This window comes from Aplysia californica, unplaced genomic scaffold, assembly GCF_000002075.1.
Source record: "Aplysia californica isolate F4 #8 unplaced genomic scaffold, AplCal3.0 scaffold00308, whole genome shotgun sequence".
NCBI classification, from domain to species: domain Eukaryota; kingdom Metazoa; phylum Mollusca; class Gastropoda; order Aplysiida; family Aplysiidae; genus Aplysia; species Aplysia californica.
The window spans coordinates 320,930-338,848 of NW_004797578.1; the positions used below are offsets into that span (position 1 = coordinate 320,930).

The window sequence follows — 17,919 nt, forward strand, 5'->3', positions numbered from 1 at the left end:
GGGGTATGTGGGTCTTCCTGTGATGTTTGCGGTTTTGCGAAGATACTTAATCTCGCGTGGCTATCATTTTAAAAATTCACAAACAGTATTAATCAACTGAAAAGATAGGGGTTTGAGGTCAAATTATTAGTGCAATATTAATCGATTTACAAGCTAAAATTATTTGTACCTAGTTGCAGTGTTTATTGTTTTTGCCTGTAAAAGTTTCTCATGGTTTCCACATTCCCTAGAAGATCAGGAGATAATATTGTGAAAACTGAGTAAGTCTCGAATACTGTCTATAAGATAGGTAAACCATGTAAATAATGTGCAGCGATCATAAATTTTGTGTGGGTGGTTAGCAGGTGCTCTGGTGTGGTTTGCTTCTTCTCTCTTAACAAACATCTATCGTCCTTATCTCCCCTTCTTCTTTTTATGTTTGTTACTCTCTTGTAACACCTCTAATCTTCTGGCATTCATATGACCTTCTGCAATTGCGAGCGCCGTAAAACATTTACTGAAACTAAACTAATAAATTTTGTATTTTTACTCTCGTCTCCCCTTTTTGTCAAACAGGATGAACCGGTTTCCCGGCACATCAAAGAAGCAATCAGAAAAACCAAGCTGCACCGAGAGATGCATCCACATTCCAGTGGTTTCCGACATGGGGGACCCAAGGATAAGCTCTCCAATAAATTGAGAGAACAGGCGTCAGAGTCTTCTCGGTCTAACAGATACAGGGTGACATGGACTCGCAGGGCTCTTGACCTCGACCTTCTCGACAAAGGGGAGGAATCAGAGAAGACGTCAGAATCTGCTGGGTCCGACAATAAAGAGAATAGCAAGCTTCCATCTACGCAGTCTGCCGGGCAGTGTAAAAACTCTGGCCAAGATGTACTGGTTTCTACCTTCACGACAAACTCACCTGCTCAGATTGCCGAGCAGAAAGACGCCAAGTTGCCCCCTGCTACGAAACCTGCCGCACCGTCTGCTCTTACTAAAGGAGACAAGATGTTCTGCATGTTTGATGTTGAAAGTGATGATGAGAAAGAAGCTCTTGCTGGTTTGATCTCAGGAAATGTGAGTTACTGTTTTTTGTACTGTGTGTCGGAGTTGTTGCCGAATAAGGACAGAACCTACATACCACGAAGTGCCAACATCCGAATGTACCCTTTTTGCCCATCTGTTCATTTAACCCTATCCGTACGCCCTGGGGTCATTTGTACCCCCGGGGTTGTATTCTTCACATTTTAGAATACTTCTATTGCGAAGATCTCTTTGAAACTTTCCACATTTCTCAAAATATCTTTTTGACAGACAGCTATGCAAAGCGTACGGATCGGATTATCGAGTAAATTTCTTCTTTGGAAAGTGGTGGCACAGAGTTCCCCTCGACGTATGGATACGATAGCAAAACAGGACGAGACATACAGAAAGTTTTAAAGAGGTCTTCGTACTGGAAGTATTCTAAAATGTGAAGAATACAACCCCGGGGGTACAAAATGACCCCAGGGCGTACGGATAGGGTTAAGCTGCCAAATGTCTGTCTGTTAACTCTAAGCAAGCTGCCTAATGGAAAGGATATGTATCCCAGTGACTGGAAAATAGCTCACTTCAACCTTTGCTTTTGTGAAGAAGATAAGTTCACTATAAAGTAAAGGTAGAGATTTTTTTTTTTTTGTATGTTATATTGTATTTCATCAAAAAGAATCTTAGTCATTTTTCTTCTGCGAAGGTTTAGAGCATGCATATTGACAGTGTTCATTTTAATTTTAAAAAGGCAGTTTGACTGATATATTATTGGTGTCACCATGTAGGGTAATATTGTAACATGAGATAAAATACTTTTTTCAACAGCTTACACTATTTGACAGCTTAAAACTATGTAAAGAACATCTCTGTCAGGCTCTTTTGTTGAGCTTTCGTATAGCTGTTTAAAAAATACTTAGCTAGAAACTAGAAAAAATGTCAAACATTTAAATGACAGAGGTGTGCAGCATTGCTGTGAAAAAGTCTTAAGTCAGTCCTTGTTTTCTGAATTTTAGCAACTCTTCTTTCTCAGTTTTTATGGTTTTAAGTTAGAGGGTTGTGAAGGCTTGTATGCATCCCTGTAGTTTTAAGTAACTTCCAAAATAACATGCTACATATGGCTACCTGAAAGGAGAGAGATACCTCGCTCTCTTATGAAAATGGGCAATGCACATGCATAAATCTTTTTCGTTCGTGGGTGGTTGGCGGGTGCTTTGTTGTGGTTTGCTCCTTCTTTCCAATCAAACATCTATCGTCCTTATCTCCCCTCCGTCTATTTTGTGTTTGTTACTCTCTTGTAACATCTCTATTCTTCAGCACTTATATGACCTTATGGTCTTGCAAGTGCCTTAAACCCTTACTAAAACAAACTTTTCCCTTTTTGGTTCAATTTTCTGAGTGTGCTCCCCTGTATCTTTCTACACACTGAATGCAGTACTGAGAGTGTGGAGGGGAAAGTAAAGCTGTTGTTCCTAGGAGGGTGAAGTAAAGCAGTCATCCCTAGGGTAGGGAGCACATACGGTCGCTTTTAAGCACAAGGGGGCTATTCCGAAAAAAGCTGTTTTGAGAAAATCGAATGTAAAGTTTTGCCCTTGTTCAGTTTCTTTAAAATACAAGGAGAGTTTTCTCTATAACCAAACGAATATACACACCAATTTAACCAAACTTCTCCTATAGGTAGGGCAATGCCCACTTTTGGTGTAGGTCAAGATTTCCGGAAACCACTGACATCTGGGTTAGCCCGCTTTTCCTTAAAAGCAACCGTATATTGTAGGTTCAGGGGATGAAATGGGGTGTAATATGAGCAGTTCTTTAATAAATGTTTCGCTTTTTTTTCAGGACTCTTCCAGTGGGATCACCATGAATGGTGTGCCAATGGTGTCCACGGAAGTCTCGGCTCCCCTGGCAGAAAGTGAGTATGTCTACGACCTCTACTACACTCACAGCAACCTCAGCGGTCTAGATGTCCAAGCCGTGCTGACGGTGCAGTCCATCTGCGACCAGTTTGTGAATGAGGAGGAGGAGGGGCCCGACGGAGAGCTGGTCTACGATGATGAAGACGACAGCAATGATGAAAGCAACTGGAGGAATGACTACCCGGACGAAGATCCTCATTTCTTTGAGAACGATGACGGGGACTGTTATTACGCTGAAGGTATGTCAGCAATTTCCCCTGTGTTGTTGCCTCCCAAAGGTTACTTTTTTGCGTTTGAGTGTGTTTTAACGATCGTCAGTGGGAGACAATCTCCTGTACAAAAGACAGCTTCAAATCCCCCTCTTTGTAATTTTTTGTTGTTGTTTTGTTTCTATATTTTAATGATATGTTCAAAGAGGACCGTCTGTCTATGATTGCCACTTTGTCCTCAACAATGGCTGGTTGTCTTGGACAAGTTAAACACTTTACCGCCACAAGGCTCATATAGTAAAAACTCTTGCCATCAAAGGCAAAGGCATTTCTGGGGAAAATCTAAAGAAACTTGGTGGAAAACATGGCAGATCTGCGAGATGAGGCGGCAAAGTGTTAAGTGTACTTTTATTTCAGCTCATGGTGCAAGTAGGTGTTGAAGTTTGAAATGGAGCATTGTAGTGAAGAGAGATTAAATTTTCCTAGATTTTACTATTATTGTATTGTGAGGGTTATTACAGTGTAGCTTATATAGGTGACTTTTAAATTGAAATAAAGGTTAATTGATATGAACTTTTCATGCTCTGACTTTCAGTTCCCTGTTCTTCAAATTTTCTTTTCTTCTACAACTAATATTTTGGTCATCACGTTAAGAGACAATTTTGGGTCACTCTGTGCTCTGGTGTGGTTTGCTTCTTCTTTCCTATCAAACATCTATTGTTCTTCTTTTTTATGTTTGTTATACCTCTAATCTTCTGGCGCTCATATGACCTTATGCAATTGTGAGCGCCGTAAAACCTCTACTAAAACTAAAACTAAAATTCTGTGAGGGCAAGACAATAGTATCACAATTCAAGTGTGTCTTTAACTAAGGAGCCATTTGCCTCTTTTTCTAAGTTGAGCAACGAACGCCAACTCCTGGCCATGGTAAATTAAAGAGCTGGCTTAAACTTACTTTAGATAAAATTTAGATGTTCAAATGTTTTTCCACTCTCATTTTATATACAGATACATCACCTTTTTTATTAGAATACCGTCAAACCTGCTCTAATGGTCATCTGGCGAAGACAATCACCTGTACAAAGGGCTACTTGCTATTTCCTCCCTTGCATGTTTTTCACATTTTATATAGTGACACTGCGCTAGACATCCACCTTGTCAGTGACTACCACTTTTGTCCTGGACAGTGAGTGGCCGTCTTTGACAATTTCGACTGTAGTAATTCTTCTTCTTCCTCATTCTCAAAGACTGTAGTAATGATTTACTTTGTTACGCTCAAGTTTTATTTGAGCATGGTTGTTATTTTGGATAGTGAAATTAACCTCTGTGCTGGGTTTCTTTTTCTTTTCTTTTTTCAGATATGATTGATACAAATGTTCTGGATGATGGTGATATGCTAGCCCAGTATTTAGGATCCAAGTGTAAAGTTGGTGAGTACCGTACACAATACGACTCGATAGTTGATGTCTTGTTTTACTCATTGTTAAGTACAGTCTCCCCAAAGTCCAGCTCTCCAAGCTTGGAATTGCCATGATAAATTGGGAAAGTCAATGGTGACCTCGCTAACTTGGCCATAGCTGTTTTATTGAAACTTCATTTAAAAGCCTTAAATGATTCAAGTAAATTCGAGGAACACCTGTACACCCAAAAATACATATTCTCGTGGTTTTCTTTCAACATTTGAAAGTTTCTTTTCTCGATGAAAGGAAGTTGGTCTATTTTTTAAAAAGTTATCAACATCCAGCTGAGCAGGAAGGGAGGGGCTGGGTTTTGTCTTCTGAGTGTTAGCTAGTAATCATAAGTCTTGTGTGATGATGAGTTTTTGAACCATGACTGAAGGAAGGAAATTGTGAGGCAGTGTGGTGAAATCAGGCGCTCGCCGAAATAACGAAAGTAAAGAAACTGAAACTTTTCCGCTGGCTTCGCGCTTTTTATTGAAATTTTATTTTTCAGCTCAATACCTTCTGTGTCCTTTTAACTCACTTCAGACGGGTCACACAACAGTTGCGTGACCCCCGCCATGACGCTCGCGTCGGGTCTCACAAGCCCTGCGTGACCAACTTTGGAATTTTTTTTTCGCTCTACAAATCACGCACGGATCGCGAGACCCGCCTCGTACCCTTGTTTGGCCAAGCCTGAGCTACTTAGACTTCGTTTCGTATCTCTGGGGCCGGTAGTTTTTAAGTTATTGAAGGTGAAAGACAGTGACCCCAACTGGGGTTGAACAGACCGGAACTCGCGCTTTGTTTTTTTCTATACAGCTCATAGTAATCCGACAGTCGCGTCGTAGTAACGGTCGAAGAAGTCGCATGAACAAGAATCACATAATTTCGCCGTTTTCTATACTTCTGTGCGTTTTACTAGTTCTAGTGTCTCAGAATATGATGTGTCTAATAGTTAGGATCCTGGATATGTACCCGAACACGGCCCGAGTCGTAGTTCTAGGGCTAGATCTAGCACTAGTACCGGTGTTGTTTTTCGCGCAACGAAATCACAACGTCGTGCCGTACATCTGTCTCATGTAATTCAGTGTATGGGTCTGAATCAATGCACAGACCAGCTTTTATATTTTCACCAAACACTTGCACATGTATACAAGTCAAACCAGAACACTTTGAACTTTTATTTTTGTTGTTGCAGTGAATTTCATTCTACTTGTCACGTCTCTGGAAATTTTTCGAAAATCAAATTCATGCCAATTTTTAAAAAAATCGTACAAATTAAAGTATTAAACTTAGACAACTTTAGTTTTTTGTATTAGATTAAGCTTGAATGTTACTTTACTGTGTCAAAAAATGATTACAATAGGGTAATTCTGAGAGTTGTGGTGATTTATTGAAATACCCTCCAAAACACCAGTCTTCAATGCTTGTGGCTGGTGAAAGGGCCCAGTCGCAAGTGAGTTAAGAACCTATTTCAGTGTGAATTATATTGAAAAACGTTGATTAAAAATACAACAAATGTAAATTTTCAGTTTCCACGGACTCTGAGGCTTTGTAAATAACCTAACTTTGGCGGCCATTTTCTCACAAATTTTACCCCAGCACCTTTTATGTCCATATATATTTATATAAAAACATATTTCTGTGGATTTTAATGAAAGATGTTGATTAAAAGCACAAAAAATGTTAACTTTTAGTTATGAAGGACTTTCGAACTATGAAAGTCACCAAACTTTGTCGGCCATTTTCTCGCTAACTTTACCTCTTAAACAAGACGACCCCTACCTTCTTCAATTGCAAATATCCTGACTTGTATACAAGGTAGATGGATACTTTTTCCATCAAATGCAAAGTAAATGAAAAAGCTTTAAGATGATATCACTAACTCCACATGCCCAAAAACGAGCGAACGGCTGATTCAACAGCGGCCTGACACAATTACCTCTGTCATTTTAACTCTTTATCTCCAGGGTGGGTAAAGCCACTCCGCCGGGGCCCAATTTTGGCGCTAAATCTCAAAATGACAAAAACGTTATTAAACGGGTCGTTAAATTGAAACTAGCATTCCTATTTTGATAGTTCTTCATCTAATGAATGAACTTCTGGTATAAGTAAGAGACCTGTTTTCGGCAGGTGCCGAAAAGTAATTTGATGTCGAAGTCATCGTAAAGGAATGTGACCGATCCGCTGTCAGCGGCTCACCGGCACAGTGGTTCCGACTGCAAACTGTTGGGAGCGGCTTGCCGGAGATAAAGAGTTAAGGGGTGTTTCAGTTAACTGTCTGGTAAATCTTGTGAACTGTGTTTCCGGGGTGTATACAAACTGTGAACTTCTTGCTTCACAGGAATTCTGAAAATCTGGATTTGCTTGATTTTGCTGTGAGTGGTTGGCGGGTGCTCTGGTGTTGTTTGCACTTTCTTTCCCATCAAACATTTATCGTCCTTATCTCTCCTTTTTCTTTTATTGTGTTTGTTACTTCCTTGTAGCACCTCTAGATATTAGGCACTTATATGACCTAATTTTGGCTTGCTAAAACATTCGTTTTGCTAAAAACTTAGCAGTTCAGTCGAGATATATTACAACTAAGATGTGCGTGTGTGTGTGCGTTGCATCGTGGTGAAATCAGGCACTCATCAAAATAATGAAATCAAAGAAACCAACGTGTAACTGTCCGTTGGGCAAATGTTATATATTGTCCGCCAGTTAATAATGTGTCACAAGATGCCACAAGACAAAAGTTTTTCAATCTTGTAAATTGCAGTTTCTTGATTCTTGGTATCAGCAGCATGTGCTCAATATTTGTCAAAATTTTAATTCTATAAGTTGAAAAAAGCAAGAAAAGACAAAAATTCCTTCCCTGCAGGTTGTCAAATCTCAAACTAAAATGTCCATATCTGTTTTCTTTATTCTGATTTCAAACATGAACATTTTCATACTCTAGAAAAATAACAAAACTTTTATGAGTGGGTGGTTGGCGGGTGCTCTGGTGTGGTTTACTCCTTCTTTCCTATCAAACATCTGTCATCCTTATCTCTCCTTCTTATTTTTTGTGTTTGTTGCTCTCTTGTAACACCTCTAATCTTGATCACTTATATGACCTTATTGTGTTGCAAGTGCCATAAAGCTCTTACAAAAACAAATTTTTATGGGTTTGTTTTTTTTTTCATTGCAGAGGCCGATTCTGATGACGACGCTGATGAATATGGAGAAAACGAAGGTTCAAGTGATGACGAATTTATGTAAATATTTTGTACATGTGTACATGTATGATAGTAAGGCGCTTAGTGTATAAATGTATGCAATGTTTTTACCGGTCTCCATTGATTCATTTTGCTTCTTACTGTGGTGTATGCTGGTCCTGCCTGACAAAAAAATAAATAAAATAAAAATCTTAAAACTTGCTTCCATGAATGGTCAGTTGAGTTTGTTACCTCTTGTGTTTGGTGAAATATATGTGTCTGTTTGCTTGTCTGTCTGTCTGTCTGTCTGTCTGTCTGTCTATCTGTCTGTCCGTCCGTCCGTCTGTCCATCTGTCTTTCTGTCTTTCTGTCTTCTTACCTACCTGTCCATCTGTGTTTATCAATGTGTCACACCACATATCTGTCAGTCTACCGTGCGCCCTAGTGACACAAGTAATGGTTTTCTCTCTCTCTGTGCTACTTTGCATGTCATACAGGCGTCTATGGTGTAATCGTTAACCCTCTCTATACGTCGTGTTTCCCTATCATATCCATACGACGTGGGGAACTCTGTGCCACTACTTTCTAAAGAGGAAATTTACTTGTTAATTCGATCCGTACTCTTTGCATAACAGTCTGTGAAAATGATTCTTTGAGAAATACTGAAAGTTTCAAAGAGATCTTCGTACTAGAAGTATTCTAAAATGAAGAATACAACCCTGGGGGTACAAAATGACCCCAGGGCATACGGATAAGGTTAAAGAAAAAAATATATGTGTTTTTACACCCCCATTGACACAGTTTTGACCATTTACTTAGGAGGTGGGCTTCTGACTCAGCCTGTCACGGTCAATCCAGGCTGAGAGATGCGACATCGCAGCAGAAAGACCCCCCCAAGATAATAAAATTTCTCTCATTTTCTCCACTTTGGCAAGAGTGACCAAACTCAACAGCAAAGTTAGCTGTGCAAGAATGAGTTTCATCATCTCTGAAGCTGCTCTCTAAGCCCACTAGAGATTAATGTGAAGCGAGCTGACAAAATAAGTTACTTCTCGGATTCAAACCTTTAGGAAATAGATACGTCATGCTTATAGGTGAAGTTTTTACAATATTTAAGAATGCAATTATAAAAGATAGGTTATAAGTAAAGAATATGGCATCGACAGAAAATCTACAAATTTGATCCTAATGCGGATTTGTGGCCAATATCTCCATTTGTGGAATGCGAAAAGTAAGTCATTTTGTCAGCACGCCTCACATTTGTGGGACACAAGCTGGTATTATAGCACTGATAATAGTTTGGGTCTAATGCCTCTTTCAACATTCTGAGGTAATTCTTTCGCACACTCTGAGGGAATTTAAAGTTCCATCTCCAGTTAGACTGAGCCAGGTAAACTGGGAGCCTTGAAATTGCTCCTCACAATCCAAGCTCAATAATTCCCCACTAGGGACTCTCATGGTCTAGAGGTACGGTGTTCCCTTTTCATTTAATAGGTCCCGGGCTGAAAACCTGACAGCAATGGAACATTTTCTTCTCTGAAATTTTCTCTGTTCACCTCCTTTCCTGCTCTCTAACCATTTCTTATATCTGCGTTCGGCTCCATTTTCTGCTCCACCCCCAACCCCTGCCCCCCTCTCCTCTTTGCCCCCTCCTCTGCATCCCTGACTCTTTCTACTGCTAGTGCTACTCCCATGGCTCCTTCTTTCTGTTGCCTTTCAACCACACCCCTGATCTTAGGGTAGGCAAGATCTTACACCTAGCCTTCTTGGATGAGGGTGAAATAATCTCTGAGGTCCCATGTGCAAGTTGTGTATGTTAAGATCCCTTGGTGGTCCTAAATTCGATAAGAGTAGGTGTCAGCTGCCATCCAGGCAAAATTCAAAATTAATTCCTACCAAACTGAAAATGCTTAATGTATCTGGTGCACTCATATGCACATGACCTTATGCGACTGCGAGCACCATAAAACACTTACTACCTCAAAAATGTCCAACTGGAACCAAAGTCATAAGCACCATAGGTCATCATGACAAAAAGTGAAAACTGAGCTATCAGTGCACTCACAAATTGAGGTGGATGTGTGCACAAGATAAAATAACAAATAAAAGAAACATGGTTTAATTGTTTTGTCCAGGGGTAGGCAATCGTTTCAGATTTCATTTGGGGCCACTTCAACTGAGCCATATAGCAATGGCCACCTCCTTTTCCTATGTTTGTTTTAGTACAGGTTTTATGGTGCTCGCAACTGCATAAGGTCATATGAGCGCTAAGGGGTGGATGTCAACAGAGAAGTTTTACAGGCTCATTTTACTACATCGCACTAGAGACATGAAATGCTCAGAAACATTTTTTCATTAAAAAATTGCAAGATATAATCTGTTATTGTATAATAAAAATCCAGACTTGATAAGATGTAGTTTCAACTTTCAAAGCAGATCTCAAAAGCACAATAACAGAGAGTGACAAGTGAATAGAGAAACTGTCTCTGGAAAAAAGTGAAAAGAGATTGAAATTCAACTTTAAATGAAAAGAAAGTCCTATATTGTCTTCAGTCCGTTTATTACAGTGTATGTGTACAGGCAATATTATGTGATACTGTCATGGGTTTTGTGATTTGGGGTTTTATGGATACATAATATTAATATGCACAATTTGTTAACAACAGTAAGCCGGTTATGATCACAAAACCCACTCAGAGCAAAACAGAAACTAAGTTCAAGACCTCCAAATATCCATGCCTTTCACACACAAGTACACACACACAAAAGTATGTACACACACTCTCACACATGTGCACATGTTCACAAACACACACTCATTTACACACATAAACATGCTCGGAATAATACAAATATATCTATTTCAGTTTGGTAAGAGCTTTACACCGCTCGTAGCTGCATAAGGTCATATGAGGGCCCTCATCATAATTATATGGCTATATCAATACATGCATCTACATTAACATTCACAAATGAATTTTAAAAACTTAGCATTCGTGATAAGACCTTTGAAAAATTCACTTTGCTTGTTTGCTTAATAATGGCATCATGGAGAAATCAGGCGCTCATCAAATAATTAAATTGAAGGAACAGGCATTTTTCCTTCATCTTTTAGCAATTTTTATCAAATTTTTGTTTTTTGGCTCAACGCCTTTAAGTCCATATAATAGTAATAATACACATTTCCTTGAGAATTTCACTGGAAAAACGTTGAGTAAAGGCACAAATATGTATTTTTTCAGTTTTCAAGGACTCTGAGGCTATTGAAAGGACCAAACTTTGACTGCCATTTTCTCGCTAATTTTACCACAGAAACCAGGTAACCTCATCTGCTTCAAGCGTAAATATCTCGACTTCTATTCAAGATAAACAGGTATTTTTTTCGTTGAAAGCAAGGCAAATGAACAAACTTTCAGATGATACCAATACCAATAACTGCACATGCCCAAAAATTGACGAGCGCCTGATTCCACTGCATCATGACACATACACACACACACTGACACACACACACACATATATATATCATTCAATACTTGAATTCTTTAGATTAAAGGCCTAAGACATTCAATATGTTCTCAAATTTAAGATTATGACAATTTGATATGACGACGGTCACATTTTTACAGGAGATGATTAGGAGAATAGTAACAATGAAGGTGATGGAAGCAGAAACCACCGGTGTCTTTGCTGTCATAGCTATGCTCTTTGTCACAGCAAACAGAAGATAGAAGTTTGATTCTCTCGAGTTGCAGAGTTATATATAGCCTATATATATATATCGATTTATTGTCTTTGTCTGCCTTTTGGAACGTTGTATCCCATTCAGCCGTGGCTGGCCCTAACAGACAGGGTCAAACTGTCCCCGTCGTTTTATGCAAGAAAAATTCTGAAATTAGGCAAACTGAGCCCAAAATGTGAAATTTTGCGATTCTGTTAATTTTAACAAAGAATGATAAAGGAAAATAATCAGGAATTATGCAAAAAATGAACAAATTTTGCTAAATTATGCGGGGTGCGTAAAACCATGGGGACAGGTCAAAGAAGTCCTCTTCTCTGTTGATCTAAATTGAGGCAAAGTGGGCATAGAACTGTTTCAATCACTATCAAAGAAGTAGAAGTAGAAGACCACATTAGACTGACGAATAACAACAGGTTGAGGGGTTCAAGGCAAGGTGCAGAACAGGGAATATACAATAGGAGGTACTTGCACCATCAAATAACAGCCGTGTCCTATACCCCTCACCCTATACGTTCTTACTAACTCGCTGACCGTCTAGCCCTCACCCGTTCTTTTGGTTAAGGATCCTGCAGGTGTTAACCCTTACTTAAAGTTTCCCATCCAGACCTCCACGTCTATATTAATAACTAAACAAAGAGAAAAGCAATGGAGGGAATATTATCACCAGTATTACGGTGGGTAAACCCTATCAAAAAGTCAAATGCCGAATATTTGGAATGGGCTAATTATTATTGTGTTAATCAAGGCCTTAAGCAAAACAAGAGCAAAAACTTTCAACAAGCACTTGCTCTTTATAGACGGTATATTACTGTTAAGTTCAAAATTTCCTAGTTGAAAAGCCCAGACAAAAGACATTCAACTAATGTGATTCACATTATGATTGAAGAACAACAATACGGGCATTCTTTGAAACTCAACTTACTTAGGGTATTAAAATAATTCAAACAAACCTGTGTCATGCATTCAAAATTACATAATTTTTAAAAAATGCGACCTAATAGTTAATACGAGTGTATACCCTGCTAAAATGTATACAAAATAATTATAAATGAGATATTCCTAATTCACAGCTTTTTTCAACAGATAGCGAGTGCGAATATTTGACTGTGCCACAAGACAGAAGATAATGGTTATATATGGTCGCTCTTAAGCACAAGGGGGCTATCCCGAAAATGCTGTTTTGAGAAAACCGAAGGTAAAGTTTTTCGACCCTTGTTCAGTTTCTTTTTAAAAAACAAGGAGAGTTTTCTCTATAACCAAACAAATATACACACCAATGAAACCAAACTTGTCCTATAGGTAGGACCATGCCCACTTTCGATGTAGGTCAAGATTTCTGGAAACCCCCAAAACCTGGGTTAGCCTGCTTGTCCTTAAAAGCGACCATAATAGTGAAGCGTGCTGACAAAATGAGTTACTTCTCGCAATCCAAAAATGAACATATCAGCCAAGAATCGACACTTGGGTCAGATTTATAGATTTTCAATTGACGCCATTTTGTTTGTCTACCGTGTTTTTTATTATTCCATACTTACAAATTGTACAAACTTCCCCTATAAAGTTGGTGTATCAATTTCCATACACGGCTAAAATCTGAAAAGTAACTCATTTTGTCAGCACGCCTCACATAAATTTATATATGTAACTTCCTCGAGGCGTTCAAAATTAGGACAATCAGTTATTCATGTTATGTCTTTTGCCAACCGTGAGTGGTCCTCATTGACTTATCTGAGTCTGAATTCTATAAAAATCAACAATATAACAATGTTGAGATACTTTAGTTTTGTGTGCAACAAGAGGTTTGCTGAGATGAAGGTGGGAAAAAAGAGGTGCTGCAAAGGAGTAAACTACCCAATTATTTTAAAAATAAGTCAGTCTAAGATGTGCTTTTTTAGTTTTAGTAAGAGTTTTACAGCGCTCGCAATCTGCACAACGTCATATGAGTGCACTAAGATGTGTGTACTGACAGAACTTGGGCAGCTTTTATGACAGAACTTGGACAGCTTTTATGCACTATGAATTGAATGTTGAAGTTGAACAGATAGAAGGATGACTAGTCTATGTCTTCTGTCAATACAATACCACATGCTGCAAGTTGAACAGACTGAACGATGACTAGTCTATGTCTTCTGTCAATACAATACCACATGCTGCAAGCTGAATCTTCATCAGCCGATATCAGTCCTCCCTTCTCCTCATATAATGTCTGTCCCTGTGGTTTTATGCACCACGCCTAATTTAGCAAAATTTGATCCTTTTTAGCATAATTTCTTATTATTTTCCTCTTTTATTCTTTGTTAAAATTAAGAGAATCGCATAATTTCCCATTTTTGGGCTCAGTTTGCATAATTTCAGAATTTTTCTTGCTTAAAATGACTGAGACAGTCATATGAAATCATCTGGGCCTGTCACTGTGGGCACCCTTCATAGTTCTCTCTCTCACTCTCTCTGTCTCTCTAGATCTATGTCTCTCTCTGTTTTTCTGCCGCCCTCTCCCTCCATCCCTGCAGTACCCTTACACCCTCCACCCCGCCCCCTGCTCTAGTGATATCGTTTTGATTCTTTCACAGTTACAAAAGTTACACAAAACAGTCTATGTTATGAGTTCTGTACAAGTAGTTCGTCCTTTGGGTCTCGAATCGCAGCTCCGGGCACTTCCACTATGACTTCTGTCTCTTGGCCCAATACCTCTGCCACCATCTGTTTTCCTGCCTCTTGCCGTCGGTAGTCAGGTTTGATGATAGCTGTGAAAATAGAACATGGGTGGGGGGAGGAGGGAGGTTGTTAGTCTACGGGGGTCGTTAGTCTACAGGTACAGTGCTTTTTTCTCTTTCTGAACGAATCTGGTTCAAAGCCTTGTTAACCCTATACGTACGCCCTGGGGTCATTTTGTAACCCCGGGGTAGTATTCTTCACATTTTAAAATAGTTCTAGTATGAAGATCTCTTTGAAACTTTCAGTATTTCTCAAAAAATCATTTTGACACCCTGCTATGCAAAGCGTACGGATCGGATTAACGAGTAAATTTCCTCTTTGGAAAGTGGTGGCCCAGAGTTCCCCCACGTCGTATGGATACGATAGCAAAACTCGACAAACGGATAGGGTTAATGCAGTAAGTTGGAGGCATGGTGTCGGTAAAGTGTTGGCAAAGAGTTGGCAAGTTTTCTTTCCTTAGATCCTTAGACTAACTTAGAGTGTTAACTCGTGCTTTACCAAATTCTAATCCAAGATCCATGGGGTGGAGTGCTTTGCCATCTCCCGAACAGAAGAAAGTCGGATCTTGTTGAACTAGATTTAAACACCCTGGCAGCTAGTTTAATCTGATGCTCTCTGTTCTCAAAACTGGCATTTGTAGTGTTGGGGTTAAGCAATGCAGAATTTATGCAAGTTCGCTTCATGTGTGAGGAGCTTTTGCTTTTAGCATCACTGCCTAGTTTTCCTGCAGAGATGTTGTATGCCTCTCAGCCTGGATTAGCCTGGGCTAGCAAGGTCAAATCAGCTTGTCAAATAAAATTATCTAAATTGCATCTATTGGGGTTGTGTAAGTAAAAACATTTGCAGTTCTCAAGGGCGAGGTTGAGGGCAGCAGGAAGGGGGCTGCCCAGTTTGTCACAATTTCATTTAAACTAATGACAGTCATAATTACAGCACTTGAACACTGTAGTTGTAACTTAAGTTTTTTTATTCTCCACCTTCAAATTGGTGGTGTAGAGTTAGTCCCTCTTAAGTGTCAATTCAGAATTCAGCTTGTGTAGTTCAATATTTCTACCTTTTTGTATGCAAATCAAAGCAAATTTAAATTACCCTGTAAAATGTCAACAATGAATGTTCTTTCGTTAAAAACAATTGAAAAATCAAATTCAATTCATACAATCAATCAATCATTAATTAAATGTTTTTGAGAGTGTGTAACTTCCATCATGCAGGGCACAGTTGAGGCATGTGACGAACTAGCGTGCTTCCAGCAGGAAAAGACCCAGAAAACCTACAGGTCACGAGATCAATATCAGTGAGGTGTAGAGGGCTACTTTTTCATACAACCAGCTTACGCCAAATCCTCCGAATCTTCTGGCCCGACAAGATTTCCAATTCAGATCTTTTACGGAAATGTAGGCAAGAGGACATGACCACCATAATAACAAGGAGAAGATGGAGATGGATTGGGCATGTTCTAAAAAGAGAACCAGACTCTATTGTCTGTCCCCGTGGTTTTATGCACCCCGCATAATTTAGCAACTTTGATCATTTTTTGCATGATTTTTGATTATTTTCCTTTATCATTCTTTGTTAAAATTAACAGAATCATATAATTTCACATTTTTGGGCTCAGTTTGCATAATTTCAGAATTTTTCTTGCATAAAACGACGGGGACAGTACTGTAAAGACTGCTCTCCGCTGGACACTAGAAGGACATCGCAAAAGGGGCAGACTCAAAATGACCTGGAGACACACAGTAGAGTCTGAGAAGTCCTGGAAGTGGAACCATTCGCATGGGACTTGACCAAGATGGCCTAAAACAGACAGTTCTGGAGATCCTTTGTTGCTGCCCTAAATTCCAGATGGCGTGACGGGTAGTAAATCGATCAGTAGAAGGCTGCCAGAGGTAATGAAATTCAGAGGAGATAGAGATGCAAGTAGATGGGGGGAACTCTGGTGGCATGACGTCTAGTTGTCTGTCGGTCCATCTGTCTGTCTGTCTCAACTGTCTATCTGTCCATCCATCTGTCCATCTGTCCGTCTGCCTGCCTGCCTGCCTGCCTGCCTGCCTGCCTGCCTGCCTGCCTGCCTGCCTGCCTGCCTGCCTGCCTGCCTGCCTGCCTGCCTGCCTGCCTGTCTGTCTGTCTGTCTGTCTGTCTGTCTAACAAAAATACACACACACACACACACACACACACACACACACACACACACACACACACACACACACACACACACAACACACACACACACACACACACACACACACACTGACCTGTCATGATGGCGCCCAGTAGCAGGAAAACACACACCAAGATATTGGCGGACAATACGCTGACCGATTCTGTCATAGCTCTCATGCCAAGAGTGAAGATAATACCAAAGGTCTGCAAAACAAAGTGAACATGCATAATAAGAAAAGAGAACTACACTCCATACATAAGCTATCCCTAAATGCCTAAATGCTTCCCAAGAAAATTACCCTGATAAACAAAGTTTTGAAAAAATGTTTAAAACGCAAATACCAAAACCCAAAGCAGCAAGAAGCAAAAATACTTCACTTAAATCCCACTTTACCAGCTAATTTGATTATTCATCCAGCTATAAGACTAAGTGAAGCGTGGTTTTCCTGAACTCAGTAAGTCAAGTTTGACAAGCGTCTGATTTCACCACGATGCCTGACACGTTTATAATATAAATATGACCCATTTATGTATTATTATGTACACATGAGTATATAATGATTTAGATTTTATTAATGCTAGAGTCCGGGATATGAAACTTTCGACTGTGAGCAATGCATATGGCTGTTTTAGACAATGTATGTGTGTGGCATCGTGGTGAAACCAGGCACTTGTCAAAATTGACTTACTGAGTTTTGGAAAACCGCTCTTCAAGTGTGATGAAAGGTAGAATAAGGCTGCTGCTGTGCCAACAAAGAAAGGATAAGTCCTCGGCTATTGGTATAATTATTTTTTAGTTTTAGTAAGAGATTTACGGCACTTGCAACACAAGTATAATTATGCCATCATCATTTGTATAACTATTTGTACACAGGACACGCATTAGCCCAATTAGTATCATTCTAGTCTATGGCACAGAGGACCCGTCTTTCTGGTCCACTCTGTAATGTTGTTCTCCAATATCCTTCTCTACCTTCCTCTCTTTCTCTTTCCTTGTACAGTTCTTTGTAGGATTGTTTTGGCAAGTCCTGTGGATCTCGATATACAGTAGGCCTAGTCGATTAGATTTGACTAATAATTTGTAAAATTATACCTGAGCTGATGCGTTGAGAAGGCCAGATGATGTCCCTTCAGACTCTGGGAAGGTAATCTCAGCCGCAAACTCAAACCCTACAGGTAGGTACCCTGTCATGAAGAACCTGAACACAATCAAACAAGAGTTAGTGTGGGTGGAAGTGTAAGATTTACTTAACACGACAAGAAGAGAGGAATGAACATACTAATAGTAAGTTTGTTATTTCCTTGTTTTTTTGTTTGCTAATTTGTTTGTGTTTTGTTAATTTGTTTGTTTTCACATGTCAAAAAGATTTTTGAGTAGGTGAGTAAGTCTGTATGTAGGTGTAAGTGCCCGCATGAGCCCATATAATATGTAGGTGTGAGTGTGTGGATGTGTGTGTGTGTGTATGTGTGTCAGTGTGTGAGGATGTGTGTGTGGATGTGTGTCAGTGTGGGTGTGTGTGTGTGTGTGTGTGTGTGTGTGTG

General features: G+C 39.6%; 2 protein-coding genes across 2 annotated transcripts in view; one reads left to right on the plus strand and one right to left on the minus strand.

Moving 5' to 3' along the window:
* LOC101858644 (probable RNA polymerase II nuclear localization protein SLC7A6OS) overlaps positions 1-7,980 on the plus strand; it is a 15,613-nt gene extending 7,633 nt beyond the window's left edge. Inside the window, exons 2-5 of the mRNA XM_005102005.2 lie at positions 556-1,059; positions 2,848-3,163; positions 4,492-4,563; positions 7,748-7,980. Of these exons, the coding sequence (XP_005102062.1) occupies positions 556-1,059; positions 2,848-3,163; positions 4,492-4,563; positions 7,748-7,818 (963 nt within the window). The 3' untranslated portion in view covers positions 7,819-7,980. The remainder of the gene's footprint in view (positions 1-555; positions 1,060-2,847; positions 3,164-4,491; positions 4,564-7,747) is intronic.
* Positions 7,981-13,781: 5,801 nt separating this feature from the next.
* Positions 13,782-17,919, minus strand: part of LOC101863754 (feline leukemia virus subgroup C receptor-related protein 2) — a gene marked incomplete in the record, with an annotated part of 100,522 nt that continues 96,384 nt past the window's right edge. The window contains 3 exon segments of the mRNA XM_035970696.1: positions 13,782-14,240; positions 16,470-16,581; positions 17,471-17,576. Of these exon segments, the coding sequence (XP_035826589.1) occupies positions 14,095-14,240; positions 16,470-16,581; positions 17,471-17,576 (364 nt within the window).